General features: G+C 36.3%; 1 protein-coding gene across 16 annotated transcripts in view; it reads right to left on the bottom strand.

Annotated features, from left to right (window-relative positions):
- PPP1R9A (protein phosphatase 1 regulatory subunit 9A) overlaps positions 1-24579 on the bottom strand; it is a 324540-nt gene that overhangs the window by 82742 nt on the left and 217219 nt on the right. For 9 of the 16 annotated variants that reach the window (XM_053897845.1, XM_019443360.2, XM_053897839.1 and 6 more), the window contains 3 exons: positions 20841-20976; positions 16915-16977; positions 15825-15890 (listed from right to left, as the gene is read on the bottom strand). In XM_053897845.1, the coding sequence (XP_053753820.1) occupies positions 15825-15890; positions 16915-16977; positions 20841-20976 (265 nt within the window). The remainder of the gene's footprint in view (positions 1-15824; positions 15891-16914; positions 16978-20840; positions 20977-24579) is intronic. The other 7 variants (XM_053897837.1, XM_053897847.1, XM_053897842.1 and 4 more) reach the window with 3 other exon arrangements.

Below are 24579 nucleotides of genomic sequence, written 5' to 3'. Positions count from 1 at the left end.
ATTTTTGAGACAGAGAGAGACAGAGCATGAAAGGGGGAGGGGCAGAGAGAGAGGGAGACACAGAATTGGAAGCAGGCTCCAGGCTCCGAGCCATCAGCCCAGAGCCCGACGCGGGGCTCGAACTCACGGACCGTGAGATCGTGACCTGAGCTGAAGTCGGATGCTTAACCGACTGAGCCACCCAGGCGCCCCACATGCACTCTTTCTTATATAAACCAGAACCACAGCATACAATCTATAGAACTACTGCAGTGTCTTAAAATGGATGGAAAAGATAACTTCCAAGGCAAAATGAATGCAAAATTCCTCAGATGTTTATGGTCTGTCTCTCTTACATTTCCTTCTCACATCTGGCTTTCTTGAGCTACCCATCTTTATTGTCTCTTCCCAAAGCATTTCCTCTCCTATTCCTAGACAACTTCCATTATATTTGTATTACATCAGAGCACTTATTTTATTAAAACAGTAATAAGTGCAGCTAGCTGACAGGTTCTGCCTCTTGGTGAGTATCTAACTTTTGACTGGTGGGAGCAAAAGCATGTAGACATTCTCGAGCTTTGAACACTCAGGAGAGCTGTAGACCTCATTTTAGGTTTTACAGAAGGAAGGGGCATGATCTGTTATATTGGTGAGTTGGTTAAGTGGAGACCAACTAAACAGTCTTCACTTTGAAGTCACTTAGGCCTGGATTCAAATCCTGGCTCTACAGTGTTGGTAAAGTTAGCTTCCAGGTCTAAGTTTCAATTTCCTTATCTATAGAGTGAGGATAAAAACATCTCCTTAGTGTAACAAGGTTATTGTGAGGTTAAGTTACATGGTGTTCAGTACAAGGTGTGGTACGTGGTAGATGCTCAAAACAAGCAATAGCTGCCAGTCGTGGTGGTAATCCTACAACAGCAACATATACTAAAGCTTCTCCAAGTCTGCATCTTATAACCAGATATTTGCTAAGTTCTGGTCTCAGAAATACAATACTCTACAAGACCCTGCTACTGTGTCACATGAATCTTTGATAAGCAAATTAGCCATTTCTGAAGCAAAGCTTTTCTTTTCCCTAAACCTGCCCCTCTTCTTATATTCTCAGTTTCGGAGGAGGCATCAGCTTCTGCCCAAGACCAAGAAAACTATCAGGCCTCTGTTCTCCTCACTTATGCCCCGCCCCCTCGCCCCTGCCCTCCTGCCCTAGTGATGCAAGATGAAGACCCATCTACTTCCCTCCTCCTATGAGTCTGCTGCTTTAAGACTCTTCTAATCCACTCCCTTATGCTTCTACTATATCCTTGCATCACTCATAAAACTTGGGCCTTTTTTTATATCTGCCTTCTCCTATTATCCGCTTTCAACTGTAAGCTCCTTGAGAGCATCAGGTATGATTTATTCTTGCACTCCCAGTGTGGCTAGCATACCGCTTGGCATATAGTAGGCACTAAACAAATGTTTGCTGAATAAATTAATACAGTTTTAGCCGCATCTGCACAGCACAGCAGAGCCCTGATTTTCCTGTTAATTCTCAGCTTTCAAGTAAGAAATATGGTGGAGCACAGCTGCAGCTCAGGCCTAAATGACCCTTTTGGGGATTTTCTCTTGTTGTCAGGTTCAACCATCAGCAGTAATTTTTGCTCTAGCAATGTTTGCTCTGGTAAATTCCGGGAAACTAAATGGTGCTAATCATAAAAATAGCCTTGATTATGCAGTTTCTGTTGGAATTTGTTTACTGGATCTGAATTTGGTTATATATATTTTCAGACTCAGTTCTGCTAGAGAATAGAAGAGAGTTGCTTTTTCTCTGGAGGAGAAAGACCTCAAACTAACACTTTAATGTTTAAAATTCCTAAATCTGTGCCAGTCATCCAGATGGCTTTCAGCAAAAGTAGCTCCTTCTCTGCAAAGGCATCTCTTTCCATTTTCTGTCAGTTGACTTCTGTGTGTCCTAGTTTTGTAATGTTAGGCCATTTGGTCTCTTTGCTCATCTATAAAATGGGAATCACAGCATCTTCTTCATAAGGTTGTTGGGAGAATTTCCAGTAGTGATACCTTCAAAGTATTAATCATAATGCCAAGAATTTCCTAAAGACTAGATGACTTTATGACTATGATCATTTTCACCATCCCTGGCTTCTCCAGGACAATGACAGCAAAAAAAGCATGGGCTCTGGGGTTGGCGAGACAAGGGCCCCAAAAGAGAAAAAATAATTTCACAGTTGCACGGTAGTTGGCAACTACCAAGATTGGTACTACCAAGAAGATTTAACTTCTATCTTTTATGCTCACCTCTTCTATAAAATGGCCCCAAAGATACCAATCTCATAGGATATTGAGAGGATTCAAAGAAATTAAGTACGTAAAACATCCACCATGATGCCTGGCCCAAAATATATATTCCCTACTCCTCTCATTTCTCAAGTCATTCAAAATTTTCTTGTCAGTCTTTGTTCTCAGAATGTTTTCTGATATTTCACTTCATTCTACCTTCTAGAATGTTTCTTAAGCAAGATACATCTAACAACTATATCTAAGTTCCACGTTCCCCGCCCTCAAGCACTCAGCTTCTCAGATAATTTGCTGACAAATTATTTTTCCTAAAATTCTGACTAGGTAAATTTAAGATTTGCCTATAAATTTTTTTGTAACAACTCAAACTCATCTTTTCCCTTCTTAAAATTTCCTAGCAATTGTGGTAGACGGTTTGTAAGTTAGCATCTGATTTTACAGTATTTTAAATGCCTTCTTTAGTTTTATTTTTTCCTCTCTTCCTTCCTTTTATAAAGTATACTCCTGAAAAGCAGGGGCTCTATTTTCCACTATGGCAGGCTCTAAAATGATCCCTAAGGATCCTTCTTCCTGGGTAATCATGCTCTTCTATAATCCATTCTCCCTTGAATGTGGGCTGGACCTAGTGACTCGCTTCTAAAATCGAGAATGCAACAAAAGCGATGGGATGTCCTTTCTGAGATTAGTTTACACAAAGACCATGACTTGTGTCTCTTTTGTCCTCTTGCTCTTGAGAAACGAGCTGCCAGGTTGTGCATGGCTCTATGGAGATGCCTACATCGTAAGGAACTGAGGTTTCTGGCCAGCAGCCAGCAAGGACCTGAGGTGTGCCAGTGGTCACCTAAGGGAGCTTGGAAGTGTATCTTCTGTGTCCTGCCAACACCTGCAAGTGGGCCTGGAAGCAGATCTTCCCCCAGCGGAGCATGGAGATGACTGGGGCTCTGACCGACACCTTATTTGCAGCCAGGGACAGATCTTGAGTCAGAGGCATCCAGTTAAATGGACTCAAAGATACTGTAATATAGAAATATTTCCTATTTTAAGTTGCTGAGTTTGGGTCATAATTTGCTATACACCAACAGAAAGGGGGTACTGCCATTACAAATGCAGAAAAATGTGGAAGTGACTTTGGAAACAGGCAGTGAAGGAAGGCTGGGAAGATTTTGAAGAGTATCTTAAAGCAAGCCTAAATTGTCTGGAACACACTGTAAGTGGAAATCTGGTGGAATGGGAGGGGGGGGGGGGAATCTTGTGTAGTGGCAGAAAGCTTAGCAACATTATCACCTTCTATAAGGAGAAAGTAAGAAATGTCCCCGGTGAACGGAGTGATCAAGCTAAGTAGATTTCCAAACAAGTGTTGAAGGTGCTGCTTGATTTCTTCTTGCTGCTTATGGTAAAATGTGACCAAAGAGAGAAATTGAGAGGACCATTAAACAGAAAGGAACTAAGACCTTGATGGTTTTTAACATCTTGATTCTAAAAATAAGAAATAGTTTCCAAAGTTCAAACCCAGGGTACTGCCAGGAGAACATGGGCTAAAAATGAAGCAGAGGGTGGAACTAAAATCTTTTGTTAAGAATTCTGAACTTAGGTATGGAGGTTCCTCAAAAAATTACAAACAGAAATTCCACTACTGGGTATTTACCTCAAAAATAGAAAAACACTAATTCAAAATGATATATGCACCCCTATGTTTACTGCAGCATAATTTACAGCAGTCAAGATTTGGAAGCAACCCAAGCGTCCATTGATAGATGAACGGATAAAGAAGATGTGGTATGAATATGTGTGAACATATGTATAATTATATATATAACAAAATATTCCTCATTCATTAAAAAGAATGAGATCTTTCCATTTGTGACAATGTGAATGGACAGAGAGGATATTATGCTAAGTGAAATCTGTCAGAGAAAGACAAATACCCTATGATTTCACTTGTATGTGCAAAATAAGAAATAAAACTAATAAACAAACAAACAATAAGCAGAAACAGACCATAAATACAAATAACAAACTGATGGCTGCCAAAGGGGAGGGAGGTAGGGAGATGGGAAAAATAGGTAAAGGGGAGTAGGAAATACAGGTTTCCAGTTATGGAATGAATACGTCACAGGGATGAAAGGTACAACATAAGGAATATAGTCAATGGTACTGTAATAGCATTGCATGGTGGCAGATGGTAGCTACATTTGTGAGCATAGCAATATGTATAAACTCGTCAAATCACTGTGTTTTACACCTGAAACTAATGTAACATTGTGTGTCAACTACACTTAAATTAAAAAAAAAAAAAAATAGGGCTGAGGAATAGCAGTTACATGTACTACAATTTGTCATATTCCACTATTGAGGCAGTTTTCAACCACAGTTTCTAAAGTGTTACTTTCTAGGAATATCCTAATTCTATCCATCTCAAGCCCTATAATCTTTCCCCCTTCAATGATTTTACTCTATTGAATCTGTTGATGAGTATTCAAATACCAAATATCTTTAAAAAGACTTTTATTTTCTTTCTTTCTTGGAAGAAATTCTCTTAAAATAATTACGTTTCTCTTCTTTACTGTTTATTTTTGAGAGAGGGAGAGAGAGAGAGAGAGAAAGAGACAGAGTGTGAGCAGGGGAGGGCAGAGAGAGAGGGAGACACAGAATCAGAAGCAGGCTCCAGGCTCTGAACTGTCAGCACAGAGCCTAATACGGGGCTTGAACTCATAAACCGTGAGATCATGACCTCAGCCGAAGTCTGGCGCTTAACTGACTGAGCCACCCAGGTGCCCCAAAATAATTAAGTTTCTAACTATAATTACATTTATTGAAAAAAATGAAATATAACCCCCAAAAGAAGAATTCTGAACTTAGGGAACACATATATATTTTTTTAATAATGTGTAATAAGCAAGTCTTTCACATGCCCTAAAGAGAGACTATCTATTTTCCAAGGCTGTTCACTACACAAACATCATTAAAAAGGTAGTATGAAAGAAAGGCTATCAGTGCCTCTGCTCACATGACACACAGAGAAGTCAGGCCCACTGGGGAACTGTCCCCAATAATATCTATTCTTGTTTCTATACCATCTTGGCTTTTGGTGAATTTTCCCATTAGTATGATTCTCTCTCAGCTACACTGATCAGTGTGACCCAAAGTGGTTGGGACTAAATCCATTCAGTCGTTTCATATAATTAAGACTACTATTAAATGAACTCCAAGCAGCAGAATGAGTACAATGTATAGTAACTGAGATCAAACACATTCCCCAGGCTTTCAGACCCTACTGGCTAAATAAGTCCTATAAACCATTGGTGTTTACCTTAGAAACTCAGGTGGCTCTATCCTTAAGCTTTTTTATTTATTTCACTTGGCCTAAGGTATTAGTACAGATATAACAGGATGTATCAGTGATTGCCCAGACTTGGTATTGGCCCCCAGAAGAAAGTCTAGGATTCAGGGAAATCCTATCATCTTATAACAACCCTGGCCAGCAAGTTGAGATTGATCTGAATGCCTTCCAGGGCTGAGGTCATGTCCCTGATCACATCACCTAAAGTCAGGAACAAATTTTGTACCACCTTATCTAATTAAATGAGTCTAACCCTAAGAATAATTGCCTGCACGATGCATATAACAAATAAGTCAGCTACCACTCAGGAAAGCAACCCTTAGTAATCAAGAACAGTCTCATTTTAGAAGGATCTCTAGAATCATCTAAGGGTTATGTGATATAATGATGGTGTTTCTTTAAATACATAAGGCCTCTTATGACCACCCTTGTGGTGAAGCTATGTGAGACTCAGAGTCTGATCAATTGCCACAATCTGTTTCCACGATTTGCCATCTCAAAGTTAACCTGTTAGTCTGTAATCTTCCAAGTGGCAGACTAATCAGGTAATGGACAACAGCTCAAGAGTCAGTAAAAAAAAAAAAAAAATATATATATATATATAACAACGTTCATCAAGGAGAGTACTAGGCAGAGCCAAAAGAATGGCCTTGAGTTATGCCCATTGAGCAAAGTGACCATGTCCATTTTGGGGTGTGCATAACTAGTGCTGAGGCTGGAAAACCTAGCAGACAGCTTTGGACAGCTTAGCTGAGCCCTTAGTGAACCAAGCCCAGGCATTTCAATAAACTTCTAGGAACTGAAGGCCTCACTGAGCTAGAGGCCTTGTTTCTACAAACTGGAAAGCTGCTACTTGTTCATGTAAATCTAAGATGCTGCTGGGCCAGGTTGGCAGCTTTCTTGAATCTATCATTCCCATTTGACAAGCCAGGCTTGTTGGGTCTTTCCAACTTTATCGATCAGGGAGTTCAAGCTGACCTATCTCAAACTCAAACTATTAGACCAGAGGGTCACAAGGCCTCCATGGGTCAGACATGTAGTTTCAGTTCCCACAAGAGCTTAGTAGAAGGTTAATAACTGACTTTTTTTTTTTTTTTTCTTTTTTCGGTTGCTGCATCGGACGTGCAGTGTTGTTATACTGGGAAATGGCTGAGTAGTCTGGCAGCCATTACATGTTTAAATAAGCTGTGATTGCTCCTTCTTTGCCTGGGATTCTACACTGTTCCTGTTGGACCGTCTGGGAGGAAACAGGGAGAGTGACCTACATATGCTACTATTAGTGTTCTCCATGTGGCAATCCCAGAATAGTAAAATCTCCGCTGGCACTAATGGGACAAAGAAGGGCAGGTGTATGTGTAACATATCAGTTCCATTACACATATAGCAGTGGAAGCCACAGTGGTATTATGTTGCATGGGTTCCATCCACAAGGCCGTTTTGTTTCCCTTCTCACTGTGAACTCTGCCCAAACCACATCAGTTGAATTTGGCCATCCTTTCTCATGATGGGATCGGTGAGGTGATGATTTGTGAGCCAGTATCCACAGAACCATGAGGTAGAGTGCCTCTCCTCCCAAAGTTCCCCAGCATTCTCAAGGGGTTCATACAGCATTTAGTCTCCCTGGAGGACAAAAGAGATCTCAGCCTGATCCCTAATCACCTTCCTCCTTAGAGCAGCTGAGTTCGTGTTAGAAAGGGGAGGTATCAAGGGGCGTAGAGGCAGAGGGCAGCCCTGTGTCACTAATAAAGCACATTTATTTTCAGTTTTGAGAAGTGCGGTGGTTACACCTGTTTTAACCAAACTTCCAATGTCTACCACCTAAAGCAATATGTAAAGCGCTGTATATCATTACTGATACAACCCAGTTAGCTTTGGGGAGTCTTTGACCCAGCAGTCACAGTTTTGACTCCCATAGCAGGAACTGTTATGGGCGCTATCTCAACCTGGAGTCCAATCCTAAGTTTGGTTTGGTTAGAACATAAGGAATGGGGAAGGTTTCCAACGCGGTGAGACTGACTGTAAGAATTTAGTTGGGGCGCCTGGGTGGCTCAGTCAGTTAAGCGTCCGACTTTAACTCAGGTCACGATCTCGCAGTCCATGGGTTCGAGCCCCGCGTCGGACTCTGGGCTGAGGGCTCAGAGCCTGGAGCCTGTTTCAGATTCTGTGTCTCCTTCTCTTTGACCCTCCCCGTTCATGCTCTGTCTCTCTCTGTCTCAAAAATAAATAAACGTTAAAAAAAAATTTAAAAAAAAAAGAATTTAGCTAGATTGTTGTGGGACACTTTCTCATTCTCCAGCAGGTTACTTTCATCAGCATGGTAGACCAGTTAGGATCCAAATACTTATGGATGATTTTCCATAGGAGTTTGTCTCAAAGATCTCTCCCTGACAGGGACAATATTGATATTCCTTTATAGCAACTAAGATGCACCACAAAATACTTTGAGACCTTGTACTGTCTGAATGACTACAGCTGGCATAATAAACTGCAGGAGGGGCTGAGTCACAAGGCAGCCCGACTGTTGCTGTTTCTCCTTAATTAGCATAATATGCCTTGCTCCATAACCTCCACACTGAACTCACTAAAGCTCTAAGGATTTCCCAGGCTCCTGAGTGTGACAATTGAAAATACCTTCCTTTCAAGCTAGATGTCAGTGTGTTTCTCTAGGACTGTGGTCCGACCAAGGTCAGAACGTTCTTCTAACCCAGAATAGGTCTTTGTACTAGTTGATGCAGACATATTTTTGTGCTGATTCCTCAAACCCCAATTTCCAAAGAGTGCTGAGAAGAAGGCTGGATGATACCTGCATAAGCAGGCGTGTGTGGGGAGGAACCCTGAGCTAGGTAACCTGCATCTTTTACAATATGCAACGTTACCACTCTTGCTCCAGGGGAGAAGACTACCTGTACCTTCTAAGACTGTTCACTACACAAACACTGGATAGTCCAGAACAAAGGGCAGTCAGTGCCTCAGAAATATGAAGGTCTCATGGAAAATTGTTTCCCAATTATTAATGGGAAAAAAAGTCTAGAAATTCAGCTGATTTTTAAAGTCCCTAAAATATTGTCCAATTTACCTTTTCAAAGACGGTCCAACTAGTATTCCTTTCCACATACTCTGCCTGCAGGTAAACCGGTCTTTTTACTTCTTGAACATATCCAATATTGACCCAACTTCTAGGTTACAGAAAACAAACAAAAACCACAAAAAACTTCTTGCAAATAAAAATTAACACCACAAATCTAAATTCATACTTTTATTTTGTACATCCTTCACTGTGATGATTCTTTTACACTATGCTTATCTAGCCTTTTGACAGGTTGCCTTGAAAGTGCTTTAAATTCTTTACCATATATATTTATTGTTTCCAAAACAAAATAGTGAGCTTCTTGGGAGTGTAAACTATATTTTTCCATGAGTCAATATTCCTAATTCAATTCCTCTTAACAAATGCTACCTACTCACTAATATATAATGCCACTGTCTTTAAGTCCCTGATAAATATATTCTATATGAGGAGGGAACTAAAGATTCCTATTTTTCCCACTGAGATCCAGAATTAAACAGTCAACAGACCAAAGTAGACCTCTGTAATTCAAATGTCACACTGCAATTTCAAATTGGCAGCCTTCCTTGAGTTTCATTTTACTTGCCAAGGAAACAATGAAGCGCTTATTCTGATGCCAGCAGAACTGTGGGAAGGGACAGAGAGATTTGTATTTCCCTGAATTTATAATCTGCAGAAGAGAACAACTACAGGAACCAAAGTGGCACATGTTATATGATTATTTTAATAATTCTATAATTCTACAACTAATTGAATCTTGGAAAATACAAAGTGATGCATATGATTGCAAAAATGCTAACCAGAAGTTATAGAAATGAAAAGGTAAAATCAATACAAACATCATTGATGGTACTTCTATGGATTATCTATGAATTGATGATAAACACTATCTCGATTTTACAATTTCCTTTGAGAGAGAATAAGTCTACTCCTTTCCTCACGGCTGTCTGGTGGTTCGTGGCAGCAATTCTTTCTGACAAAGTCCCTGCAACACCAGGACTCAAAGGTCAGTTTTCCTGGCATCTTTAGGCTGGACAACTCCAGCTATGATCGCAGCTAACTCCTTCCCACAAACGCCCATAATCCGAGGCCTGCTACAATGCATATTCTGTTTCACTAGGTCTGAGGCTGGGTGGGGAAATGTGTAATTTTAAAGAAGTACCATGAGATTGTCACATTGAGGCAAGTTTGAGACAGAGTTGTAGGGTCATTTTGTAAATGCTGGGGAGCAGGAACCAGGTCGGAGTCATTTTGTATCCATATAATGGCTAAATGTAAGAACTGTCCATGGCAGATATTAATTTTTCATTAAATATTGAGGTGACAGAATATTTACAAAACATATAGACAGTATATGAATAAAGATAAAACCACTACCAATGAACAACCTAGTACAAGAAAAGGAGCAGTATCACCACATCGTAGAGTCCTCTTGTGTGTGCTTTCCTGTTTTAGATGCTTGCCCTTCAAAGTAATCCTGCTGGATTTTATCATTCTTGGTTTTTCTTCAGTTTTATCATATTTACGTATAGCAAAACAATGTATCATTTGTTTTTAATGGTTCTAAACTTCATATAAGTGGAATTCTATTGTATTCTTCTGTGCCTTTTTCATTTTGAATGGTATGTCCCTGAGATTCTACCAGTTGCCATGGGATTGCTGAAACCACTTCTGTACATCATTCCATTGTAAGAATACACCACAGTATTTTTGCCCATTCTTTTCTTGGTAGAGATAGCAGTTGTGTCCAATTTTTTTCTCTTATAAGAAAAGTATTAGAACAATTCTTACAGTTCATGTATATAAGACTTATACTAAGTGCTTAGAAGAAGTCAACCTTACTAGATAATGTCAAATTGTTTTTCAAGGTGGATGGGCCGATGAATATTCCTGTGTGCAGAGAATAAAAGTTCCTTTTACTCCACATCCTCACCAAAACTTAAAATATTCCATTTAAATCAATTCAGTAGCTATCAAATGGTATTTCATTTTGGTTTTTAATTTTTACATCCTGATTGCTAATATGTTCAGGCATCTTTTCATATGTTCATTGGCCACTGAGGTTTCCTCTTCTATGACATGATCATTAAAGCCAATGCTATTCTTTCCTTATTGGCTCACAGAAGTACTTTTTATATGACTCTCTTTCAGTTATTTATTTTTCAAACATTTTCTTCCAGCCTCTGGTCTGCCTTTTTGCTTTCATAAAGGTATTCTTCTGATGAACAGAAGTTCTTAATTTTAATACAATTTTCTCAATCCTTTCCTTTATAGTTTTGCTTTCTTAGGTGTTTTGTGTAGAAACATTTCTTACAATGAGGTCATAAAGACAGTCTTCTACAGTGTCTTCTAAATTTTCTTTTTGCATCTAAATAGTTGATCCACCTGGAGTGAATTTTAGATACAGACTGAGATTGGGGATTGCAACTACACTGTTTTCTCTTCACTAAGAAGCCTAACATTCCCCAGCTCACCTGGAGTGTGATCTGCATGACTAATCCAATTTTCATGTATGTGAGGGACTGCTTCCGGACTCCTTGACCAACTTGTTCCTTCTTTTGCTCCAGGGACTAAATTTCTACAGCTTAGTAATAAATATCTCTCTTCTAAGGCATGTGAAATGTTACTTTTTTTTTTCCCTGGTGCATTGTTCGGATTTCCTATGGATTGTAGCAATAGCTTACCAAATTCTATTTTTAAATTCTTTACAATTCTTTTCACTGGCATTGCATTGAATGTATAAATCTACTTAGAGAAAATTGACTCAATTAAACTACTGAGTCTTCTAATCCATGAATAAGGCTTCTTTTCCCTTTCATATAAGCCTTCTTTAATATATTTCAATAAAATTCTTTCCCTGAGGGTCTTGCCTATGTTTTATTAGGCAACGTCTTGCCTTTTACCAAAGGAATTAATAATTTATAAGTTATATCCTCTCTCTGTAGACACATTGAAATACATGCTATATTTTATATTAATTTATATGCCCAGCAAATTTGCTAAAATCTTATAATTTTAGTAATTGATCTTTAGGTATATTTGAGGTTTTCCAAATAGATAATCACATCACCTGCAATAATAACAGTTTCATTTCTTGGGGCAACCTGGGTGGCTCAGTTGGTTAAATGTCAGAGTCTTCGTTTCGGCTCAGGTCATGATCTCGTGGCTTCGTGGGTTTGAGCCAAACATTGGGCTCTGTATTGGCAGCACGGAGCCTGCTTGGGATTCTCTGTCTCCCTCGCTCTCTCCCCCTCCCCCACTCACACTGTCTCTCTCTCTCTCTCTCTCTCTCTCAAAAAATAAATAAAACTTAAAAAAAAGTTTTATTTTTTCTTCTCCAATATATTTCTTTTTTTTCCAATATATTTCTTTTACTTCTTGCCTTCTAGTCTGATGTCAAATGCAAGTAGTGACTGATGTTCAAATATGAAACCATACTTGCATTACTGGCTAAACTCTATGTCACCATAATCTCTCTTTTAAATGTTCTTGGATACGATTTGTTAATATCTTATTTAGGCTTTTTCTTTTTGCATTGTTTTATGAATAGGATAGGCCTGTAAGTCTTCTTTATCATCATCATATGGTTTGGTACCAAGGTTAGACCTCATTACCTCATACATCTCACACTCTCAAGGTTTTACTATATTCCTAGTATCAGAGTTGTTCTACTTTCATTTTTGTCCTCTGGAAGAAGTTATACAGGACCGGAGACACCAGTTCCAGTTTGGTATAATTGATAAAATAATTGGGATCTTATCTTTTTTTTCCTTTCTCCTTTTTTCTCCCTTCCCTTTTTACTTCCTCCCTGCACCCACCCTCTTCTGTTGTCTGTTACTCATGGTGATTTGTACTTTGAAACTGTAAGCTCATTTTTTGGAAACTTTAACATTTAGGCTTTGATTGAAGACGAATACTCGATAAAGGGTATTTTTTTTCTCTTAAAGGTAGCATAAATTCAGGTTGCTGTGATCAACATGTCTCAGGAAAAATTTTTCTTCCCTTCTATCCAAAACCAAGGTTTAACAAGGCAGTTTCTCACATAGTGGAGTTTAGATTTTATTTTCATCTTATATAGTAGTGTAGCCCATGGGACTCAAGCTTCACGATGGGGGTTTCCAATTGGACATCCCACTTTGGGTAGGCCCTGGGCTTTGTCTACTGTAACTCAAAGCAGTATCAATTACAGTCTCATCATAATATGCAGAATACTTACAATAAATATAACATTATGAAAGTGAAAGAAGCCAGATATTGAGAAGTGTGTACTTTATGATTCTGTTCAAATGACATTCTAGGATTGACAAAATTAATCTATAATGTTAGAAAACAGATAGATATTTGGTTTGGGATGAGAGTAACTGCAAAGTTCTATAAGAAAATTATTTGAGGTCATGAAAATGTTCTGTATTTTGATTGTAGTGGTGGTTATTCATGAAACTGTCTATCTACATAAATACATTTACAATTGGTGCATTTTATTGTATATAAATTATCCCTCATTAACACTGACGTTAATATATGAAATATGAATATATAATGATAAAAAGTCAAATTATATACTAAAGATCCATCCACATTTTACTCTGTCAATTTTATGTCAATAAGATAATTTTTTTAATCTCTTTAAGACCTGGAATTTCAGATCCATTAAGAGTTTTTACCACTACCCTTACAAACATCAGTATCAGTTTAAAATAAATGTAATACTTATCAGACCTACTAAACTCCATAACAAAGCTGCTTCGAAACACTGGTCTTTGGTCAGGTCACCATTTAGTTCTTACTGCTGAAGAAAAGAGATTTCTATGATTGATGGCTATTGGGCAAAATAAGAGAAGATGGCTATCTATGCAATATTGATCTTGACATCACTTAGGCCATTTCAACTACTCTGTTTCTATTGTATGTTTATGCAGTTATGACTAAAAAGAAGTCATGTCAATGTGAGTGACCAAATTCTTATTGCTGAAGTCCAAAGATTTTCAAGGAATGAAGTATGTATATTCATTTTTTTTCTGGTTTTATGTGCAAACAATTTTGGTGCAGTGTGATAGAGACAAGGTCTTCTTGCAAATTCACGTTCTTTCAAAATAATTAAAATGTGGAGGTAAAATCCCACAGAAAGGTGCTAAATCCCAAATCCCAAAGGACAAGTACAGATTATTCCTCAGTCCCTATCTCTAATCTCTAGTCTTGCCAGGTTTGACAATCCTTTTCCCATGTACTCTATGCCAGTCTTGCCTCCTTATTTCAGATTATGCTCCTAACTAAATTTTATTCTCCTCATTTAACTCTATTCTCCAATTTTCATCTTAACGTCCTTTGAGTGATTCAATTCAGTTCAATTTCTTGGCTTCTTCTAATCTGCCCAGCGCTAGGCTCAGGCTGGTATGTACTAAAAATCAACGAGCTACTGAAACCTGTCACTGAAGAGATTATAAACCAGTGGGGGATATTTATGGGTAAATAATGGTAGAGAGAGATGTGCAGTACTATTGACTCATACAGAAAAGGGGCCCCAGACCAGCTGAGATAGTCTAAGAAGGCTTTGTAGAGAAGACACATGAAACCTAAACTGAGCCCTGAAAAGTGAACAGGATCACCGGGCATACAAGGGCAACCAAGAATGAGTGCAGGGAATGGCATTCCAGGAAGAGAAGAGAGAAGGAGCAGAGGCATGGCGAAGCCACAGGATCCCTCGGGCCCACTGGACAGTAAGGCTGATAAGGCCCATCTCCAGTGGTGCCTTTTTATATTCTATAACTTTTTGGTATAAAATGATATTCAACTTACAAATATTCTTAAAGTTGGAAAAATATTGTCATTCCTGTTATTTCTGTGACATCTCTAACACTGCAAAGCCTGTTCGTCATTGTACTATAGAATTGTTCTAGCATGATTTCTAGGATGTACAAAGCCTATATTCTCAGAGGAATTTAATGGCATAGAAAATTTGATAGAGTTTATTTAGTATTTTGTAACTCATTCATGAATAAATATCATCACAATGTGACAGTTGGAAAGAAAATAACATGAAGATATTCAAATCACTTGCATTATGATAAAATAAAGAAAATAAGCTACAAAAAAGATGACAATATTTAGGCAAAGGTTTCTATTTTAACCTCTGTCTTCCCTTGACACTATCCATCTTCCTGTCTGTGCTCAATACTATAAATAATAATTTTTTCACATACAAAGAATATATTTCTAAAGAAGATCTTTCAAGTATAGGAGGATGTCTAACTCCAGGAGATGGTGTGTGTGTGTGTGTGTGTGTGTGTGTGTGCGTGTGTGTGTATGTGTATACGTTTACACTGCTTAGGCTAGATCAAGCATGGATACAATCTTCATCTAAATGTTGTCTAAGCATCTTATGATTCTAGGTTTCAATGACAACGACCAGTACTGTAGATTTGGGGATCACAAACTAAAGGGTATAATTAAATTTAATGGTTTTAAAGATCCAAATTGGAGTCTATAAACAAGTTGTTAAAAAGGTCTTATATTTCTCCTATTCTTCAGGCTCCTCTTATCACCATAATCCAATCTCCACTTTAAACATACTTGACTTCCATTTTTAAGCTCTCCCATTTCTGTTACTAGCAGCTAAAGATAGTGAGAATTATTTTGTCACTTGAAGTGTAATACGTTTTTAGACATTTTCCTATGTCCACTGTGTAAATCATGCAAATAAGTACTTGTATAATTTAAAGATACTGTGCATTTAGTTTTTTGAAAAATTAAAAACTCTGTATCCAAAGATTATTTTCTAAAATAACAACATTGGATTTAAAAACACTGTATTGTATAAACATTATACAGCCTTGTTGTTGGGTATCTTTTTCTTCCCCTTTAATATAAATTACAAAATACTTAAAGTGTTAAGGGTTAAAAACATCCATGGTTAAACGTTAAGGATTGAGTCCAACTTGCAGAACCTGTACCTGTAATATGTGCTATATTTCAAAATTAAATATTATTTTTCAAATGATAATTTCTCCAACTATCATTCAACATAGAAAACACACGGCTCTAGAGTTCTGAGCACACAGCTAGTTAATAAGACACATAGAATATTTAATTTCACACAGGAAGCAGAAAAGTACAGATAAGCATTATTTTCCACCAAAAAAAACAAACCTTAAGGAAATAGTTGTTATTGTTATTGCAGTTGCCAGACACTCCTTGCAATTCAGCCACAGTGTTCTAAAACAGTTGACAACAAAAATTAAAGAAGGCTTTTTCCCTATTAAAGAGAGCAGCCTAATGATAAAGGACAGAAAAAACACTGAAGTTCTGGTGCCTGCTATAACACAAACGTTTGAGAACTGAGAGAATGCCCCCCACTCATAGGTTCTCAACATTAAGAACAGTATAAACTCAATCCACATTATTAAAAGGCCATCCATAGTAATTGCAATCTCTTTTTCACACAACATAAGCTGTTTCCAACCAGGAACAGCAAACAGCAGGAGTCAAATTTAATGTTATCCCTGTAATACTTTTCACCTAAAAATTATATTCTTATAAATCATTCAACACTTATGCAAACCATAGCTTCTACTATATTTCTGTCTCTAATTATTAATGTTATTAATGTTAACACAAGCAATAAAAATGCATATCCATGTAGGCAGCTGCTCTAAATCATATTCAGTACTTTAAAAGATTCTAAAAACTAAACTACTGTTCTCATGATATAGTTATAATGATATTAATTCCAGTAATGAAAAAAATTATGGAAATGAGATTAAATTATGCTTTAAGAGAAGGAGCCTCGGTTTCTAGAGTGATGATTAACCTTGTTATAAACTACTGCCCGAAGAGACTCTGAAATAACACCTATAATCTAAGATTTTAAAATGTAATAAACGTAATATTTTAAGAGTATATTTAAAGAAGCAAACCAAAATAATCATATAATTGCAAAGTGCATGTAAAATAGTTTATTTGAATGTGAACGACCATATGTATTTCTTAATTCAAAAAAGTGGTACAGCACCAGTTCATACTTCATTTCTAGTCTGAGCCCAACTGTATTTCACATTGCATAGTGATCTTGGATAGAAACATCTACCTACAATTTACATACGTGACCCATGTTACACAAAACATATATCAAAATTACATCATCCCACCATTGAAAGGCTAGACATTGACAGTTGTGGAGTATGACAGGAGATTAAATTTGTTATTGAAAATTAAAATCTAGTTGAAAAATTTACCATACCCCCAGAATTTCGTGGGATAGTGCTGACTGTGTGAGGGGCTTACTGAAATCCTCCATCGTTACCTTCCAGATTGTTAAAGAAAGAAAGAAAGAAAGAAAGAAAAAGAAATGAACAATAATTCTATTATTCAGAAATGCAGTTGCTAATTACAGATATATTCAGATCTATATTTCAATTATTCAGATTTAATCTTCCTCTTCTTTATAGGATCCTGCCCTTTGCTCTTCAGGCTTTGGGCAGAGCCCTTTTTATTTATTTATTTTTTTCATCACAATGTTTAACAGAGAGTAAACAGAAACAGGAATGTAAATTTAAATTGATTTGGTTGTTTGCTTACTTTAAACTCTTCTGGTTTAAATATTCGGGAAAAAATCATAAAGAGCAGAGATTTCAATAAAGTTTTGGAATTATCTATAAATTTTGAATTCTGAATTACCACTTATAATTTCCTAAAGCATTAAAACAGCTATATGCAAGCACACACTATACATGATGAGGTATTCTTAATCCTAAATATGGTTTTGATAGAGAACTACTGTACTTTTACAATTTCGGGATATATTTCTCACATATATATGTGAGATATATTACAATGTTTTCCCTATAGGCAATTCAAGCAAGCAACTCCCCTCTGTCAATGTGACAAGTTCCAAGTTAGAATCAACCTTGGATGATTTGACCCAAACCAGAAGCTATCTATCCTTCAGTAGACAATGCTGATCTAAGCGCTGGCTCTGGAAATTAGTTGGATGAACTCGGTCGTCCTGCATTTAATTAGAGGTTTTCCTGGCTGGCCCAGGGAATGTCACAGGGGATATTGTGAAATAAAAATGATTCTAACTTTGAAATCACAAGATGATTCCATAAATGATAAGAAAAGTGAGAAGCCAAGTGATTGATTACACAATTCAGAATTAACAATGATGTGTAAATCTATACATTGTTCAATTACATATAAAATTAACTCAGTTATTCAAGGACCATTTACCCACTGGATAACCAATATTGGTTCTTCTCACCTTCATTATGTCTGTTGGCCATTTTACTTTTCATTAACAAAGAGGGAGAGAGTAAATAAAAAATAGGGACATACCACTTAAATTGATTTAACACTATTTGGTAGTATTAGTAAAAAAATTAAATCAAGGAGATAAAATATTTATGCAAGAGTGGATTTTCATTATTTGTACAGCTTCATTTCTCCTATGCACAGAAAATTAACAGTTGGTTTTAACTGAGCATGTTTTGGCAACACACAAGAAAGGGAGAATTATAAGTCAGAGAGGAGCATGAGAAAGAGACAAAGAAAAAGACTCCTTGACCTTTTCAGTAAAGTGAAGGTTACTTGGAATAACATAGTAGCAAGCATCTGATTTCTATTTCTACAACTTGAAGACAAAAGAAAAAGTTGAACCTAGAGCTAAACTCTAATTTAAAAAACAAAATCATATACTCAATTATTCTTCTCTAAAGTCCTGTCTTCACAGGATACTTAGGGATTATCTACCTAGAATAAGATTAATTCTCCAAGCACTTGATTCCCCTATTATTAGAAATACGGAATAAAGAATCACATAACCTAAGTATTACAAGAAACTCCATCACTCGAAACAGGAATCCTCTTTCCAACATCTCTTGTTCCCCAGTTATTCTGTGTGTGCCTGAACAAAGACAGACCCATCAGCCCACTCCATTCAAAAACAGCAAAGTGTTGTAAAAAGTCCCAACTTTGGAGACAGGAAGACTCTATTCCCATACTAAATCTGCCAACTACTGGCTGTATGACTAGAAAAAGCCTCATTTACTTTGTTTGCCTCATTTTTAGAAAAAAAGTCTCTTCTGTGTGTTGAAAAGATTATATGAAATCATGCAGGGAAATGCACCTTGCAAAGTGCCAGGCACTGAATATTTATTTACCTTCCTTAGTCCTGAAAAATACCTGCTCAGGTGACAATCAACTTTGCTTTCTTTAAAAAAAAAAACTAGGCAAACAAAAAAATCTTTATGATGTGCTTTTAGGTATAAAAGTTGAGTAACAAATACTCATTTTGCATTTACTCAAATTGGAGAAAATCTAACATCAAACAAACAGCTTTAGGGGCCTGAGTTGAAAACTTTTGGGGCTGAATGGAATCAGATCCTCAAAATAACTGGAAGTATGTAATATGTAGCACATGATCTAAAATTTTCACTAGGAGAGCCTTAAAGAGCTATCTTATTTTACCTCTTTCCTTGTTAGACTTGATGTTTTATTTCACAGATTCATGGACTATTAAAAGCTAGAAAGAATTCAGAATTTTAGCCCAATCTCTTAAAGCCAAAGATACTGAAGCCCACAGCCTGGGAAGCCTGGCTTCCTCGTCTTCCCCCACTTGATGTCATCAGAACTGCCCCGAACCTCACCTCCAAATTCTTTCTAGCAGAATGAGCAGGTAAAAACCAAACCTGCAGAGAATGATTCTATAATCCTAAAACAGGCTTGCAGCCAAACCAAATCAGTGTCTCTGATAAAACACAAAACACTAGCACAGAGAACTGAAGACTAATAGGTAAGATGAAAATTTAAATATCTGACAAAATTGGTTTTTTGCTTTTTAATTTTTAAATCCAAAATAACATTTTCATATGTAATATCTCAGAATAAAAAAAATACTTGCCATTTCAAATGCACTCTGAAAGTGAAAAGTTAAATCAACTATATAAGATTCTAAGAGACTAATTCATTCACATGAAGACTTTGTAATGTTTATCCTTTGGTCAAAAGTTAACTGATGCACCACTTTTACTTTTCTACTATAATAAATGGAGAATACATCCTCATTAAATTACAATCATATAAAAAACTAATATACATTTGGGTTAAAACATTCCAGACTAAAAATACGTAAAATTTCAATGTCTGTTTATTAATCTTCACTATGTCCTGGCTAGAAACCAAAAACAAAAAAAAGGTCTGGAAAAAGAATACATTCAGATGAGCAGAGGTTGAATATAAGAAGTTGCACTGTCCTTACATCAGCTGGTATAAATAATATATGTTTTACCTGAATATTTACTATGTTTATGGAGTACGAAATACTATGATTAAATTATTGATGGATTTTTTTTGACATGCCAATATGAAACACATGCATGTTTAAACATGTTTATAATAAAGCATGTTGTCCCATTATATCAATGTACATTTGGCATTTACATTAGAAATAGACCAGCATCTGCATTACATTATAACGCACAAGGGTTCCAGAGAGCCATTTTCACTTGGGGGTTAGCTTCTATTCATTTACTTGATCTTCTACAGAGAGCAGGATGCAAAATTATTCCAATATGTATCTACTCTAAGGAATATATGCTGGTGGAAAGGCTTTGTTCTGCATTATGTTAGCACAAATCACAGTGAGCAGATCCAAAGACCTTTCTTCTCCTGGAAAAAAGAAACCTGAAAACACTCAGCATTTTTGAGTACTTTCCTGTGTATGTTTGTGTATGTATGCATGTGTCTTTTTTCAATCAAAATGTTTACTCATTTTTTTTCAAAAAGCATTACAAACTCACTGTAGAAAATTGGGGGGGAAATCAAAAAAATACAAAGCAGAGAGAGAACATCACCAAATTCCAACAATAAAGACAGCTACCATTCGCATCTTGGTTTTTTCGCTCTTTTTTGTTTCAGTGAATTTCTTTTAATAGCACAAAAAGGACTTCCTTGACTCCAAAGTCTTCATGCTGTAAATGGGATACCGTTACTTGATTCATCAGTTAATAACAAATGTAAGTAATGTTTATTTTCTGTGGAGTTGAATGTAGACACGTTCTCCTTGAGGAACTGCAAAGAACCTATCCTACTTTTTCCGGGAAAAGAGTTTTGTAAAGTAGGAACACGGTGGGAAGAAAGGCAGGAAGGATGTTTGCAAGCGCCGCTTACCTCATCATCGTCGGCGTCGTACTGGGCATAGTGCTGTTCCAGCAGCTCTCTCTGGCGCCTTTCTTGTTCCAGCGTCTGGCTTATCAACTGGGCAACCTCACTCACTTGTCCTGGCTTTTCTCGCCCAATAACAAATCTGTAGGAAGGTGAAAGGAGACTAATACAGTAAGACTCTCCAGGCAGAAAGGAGCGCTAAGAAAAAGTAACTAAGCTTGATAGTTCATCATGGTCCATCAAGGCTCAAGAACATAATATCACAACACACTCTAAATGGTATGCCTGGGCGGGAAGGGGAGGTTCGCTGAGCAACTGAACAGGTTACTCCAGACACAGCCCAAAGGAAAAGAAAGGGGAAAGGTAAAGGACAATAAACAAATTACTTTGGGAGAAGACAAAAGAGATGTAATCCATTCTACAGTACTTAATACATTTTTGATGCCCTACAAAGCGGAAGCAAACTCATAATTTCCCATACAATTGGACTTGAGAATCATTTCCACAATACTGTCCTCTTTACAATGCAAAAACTGCTTCAAAAATAAGCCTTAGGTGGGTAAGTGAAGAGGGGCATTAACTTTTGCTAAGTTACTATAACTTTGGAGATACAAAAAAGAAGGGGAAAGAAAAGAAAAACTAAAGGAAAGGTGATAAATTTAAAAATTCACTTTTGGAGAAAGAGGCGCAATGAGGAAGGGTGTGGTTTCAAGAAATAAAGGGACAAAGGAAATATCTGTTCATATTAATTACTGTAAGAAAAAAAGCATAAAGTAAAAAGAAGGGAAGTCATTTACTTATCGCAAGCTACAGTTACTTATGATACATCCTTATCAATACTATGTGTCTGGCTCAACAAATTAATATTCACTTCTTTACATCTTTTCACACTAATATATGGCTATTTTTCTAAAAATATATGAGTAGTACACATGATTTAGATTTAGTTTCTAGATATCATTTAATTTCATTATTTTGGATGTGTCTGTTTAATCTTGTTTCTATACTTAGAACTGATGCTTTCCTCTGATTACAATAGATTGCTATGTTTGACCATAAGTTTAAATGAAATATACCACCATTCTCTGTACAAATGCACTAAAAGTCAAAATTTTTATACTTAGATGTTAGTAATTGTCTTCATAGCAGTATTTTTATGTAGTTTCAAACAGGATTCTGAAATCTTGCTCAGGTGCTCATTTATCACTTGACTTTTTTTCCTAGGGGATCAACTATAAGTAGAATTTGTAACTTCTCTAATTTCCATCCTTATTCATCCTATAATTTACATATAATAAAATACATCTATTTTAAATGTGCAATTTGATAAGTCTGACTAATGTATAAAACTGTAATCACCACATCAACAAAGACATAGAAAATGTCTATCAACCTAAAATATCCCATTTCCTTTTCTGGTAAATCCTCCTCACCCTGGGCCCATATTAGATTTGTTTTTTCTATAGTTTCATAAAAATGGAATCACAGAGTGTCTCACTTCTTTGGCTCCCCATAATGTTTTGGAGACTTATCCATGCTGTTTCAGGTATCAGTAATTCATTCCTTTTTATTATTCCTGGTACCAGATGTACTACATTTGGCTTACCTATTCTATTGATGGATAGTTGAGTTACATTTTGGATATTATGGGCAAAGTTACTGTAAACATTTGTGTGTGTGCAAACCTTTGTGGGGACATGGATTTTCATTTCCCTTAGACAAATAACTAATAGTGGAATTAATGTTGTATGGTAGTATATGCTCAGCTTTTAAAGAAATAGCTAAATGCGTTTTTGAAGTCGTGGCACCATTTTATATTCCTACTAGCAAAGCATGAAAATTACAGTTGCTTTACATCCTCATCAACACTTAGTTTCGTCTTTTAACCTTACACTTTAAACCTTATAATGGTTTTAATTTCCAATGCTTTGATGACCAATTATAATGTATCTTTTCATGCACTTATTGACCATTCATATATCTTTTCCAGTGAAATACCTTTTCAAATCTTTTGCCAATTAAAAAAAAAAAACTGGTTGTCTGGCTTTTTACTATTGAGCTGTAATGGTTCTTTATATATTCTGGATGCATATCCTCATCTATCTATACTCTAAATAACAAAATACACATAGATACATACAAATAATGCATGTATATCTGTCTGTCTGATTTATTATCTTCTCCCAATCTGTGGTTTACCTCTTAATTTTCTTAATTGTGTCTTTCAAGGAAGTCCAATTTATCATTTTTTAAAATATTTGTCCCTTTTGTTTCCTCAGAAATCTTTGCCTCATTTAAGATAGCTAAGATTTTTCCTATTTTTCTTCTAGAAGTGTTAATGTTCTGATTTTATCTTACGTCTTTATTATCTTTCAAATTAATTTCCATGCATGATATTTGATAAAGGTAGAGTTTCATTATTTTCCAAATAGATAACCAGCTATTTTAACACCATTTGTTGAAAAAAACTATTCAATACTGCCACTGAATTACTTCAGCACATTTGTTGAAAATCGGTTGACTATATACCTGTGGGCTGATTTTTGGACTTTTCCAATCTATTCTATTGGTGTATTTATCCTTGTGCCAATACCACACTGCCTCGATTACTGTATAGTAAATCTTGAAACTAGGTGGTGTGAATTTTCCAACTCTGTGTATCTTTTCCCAAATTATTTTGACTACTCTTATAAGTTATCTGCATTTTAATATAAATGTTATAGTCAGCTTATCAATTTCTTTTAAAAGCCCACTGATGTTTGATTTGGGATTGCTTTGAATCTATAGATCCATTTGTGGAAAACTGAAATCCTAATATTGAGCTGATCCATGAAGATGGTGCATGTCTGTATTTATTTAGGTTTTCTTTACTTTCTTTCAGTAATACGCTCCAGTGCTCAGTGTAAGGTTGTGGCTATGGTTTGTTAAATCTACCTCTATTCATGCTTTTTCAAGTTATTGTAAGTGGTATGGATTTTTAAATTTGTTTCTGATTGTTTCTAGAATGGAGATAAAATTGATTTTTGAATTTTGGCCTTGTATTTTGTGACTTTGCTAAACTCACTTATTAATCATAGATTTTTAGAGATTCCTTAGAATTTTTCTATATATAAGATCATACCCACTATGAAGACATTTTTATTTCTTCTTTCTTTCTTTCTTTCTTTCTTTCTTTCTTTCTTTCTTTCGGAGATATTCAGTTTCTATGATGGAAGGTACATAAAGTCTCTAATATGCCTAACTAATCTAGACATATAATGACTATCTTGAATTCATTATATTTTTGGTTAAAAGTCAGAAATGATATATAAACATAAAGCAATTAATAAACTCATATCCTCAAATGATAGATTTAGGAAAACCTAGATTGACCCTTTATGTTTCTTCAAATGCATACCAAAGTGGGGTTTGAGGGAGTATCACTTACCTACTAGAAAGCTGACAGGAGCTTGAAGGAAGCAATTAATGTACCAAACGCTATTAATGGAGAATAGTAGCCAAGCTCAAAGTAAAAGGTAAATAAGAATTCACATTCACTTAAGTCATCAACTCTTTAAACTCATTTGAAAATTACATTGTCAGATCTTTCAGTTGAACAGTTTTCCCTAAGAATGCAGGAGTTTATTTCCTCTGCAAGGCAAGTATTTAAAATTACTCTGATCACAATTCAGGGAGAGAAACAGATAAGATTTGGTTCACTTGCCAATGAGTTGGAACCAGTGCTGATGGTTCTGGAGGTGAATGA

The sequence above is a fragment of the Panthera pardus genome, unplaced genomic scaffold (genome assembly GCF_024362965.1).
Source record: "Panthera pardus isolate Hobbes unplaced genomic scaffold, ASM2436296v1 HiC_scaffold_8, whole genome shotgun sequence".
Classification (NCBI taxonomy): domain Eukaryota; kingdom Metazoa; phylum Chordata; class Mammalia; order Carnivora; family Felidae; genus Panthera; species Panthera pardus.
The sequence above is the reverse complement of the archived record's forward strand: the minus strand, read 5'-3'. Positions and strand labels throughout refer to the sequence as shown.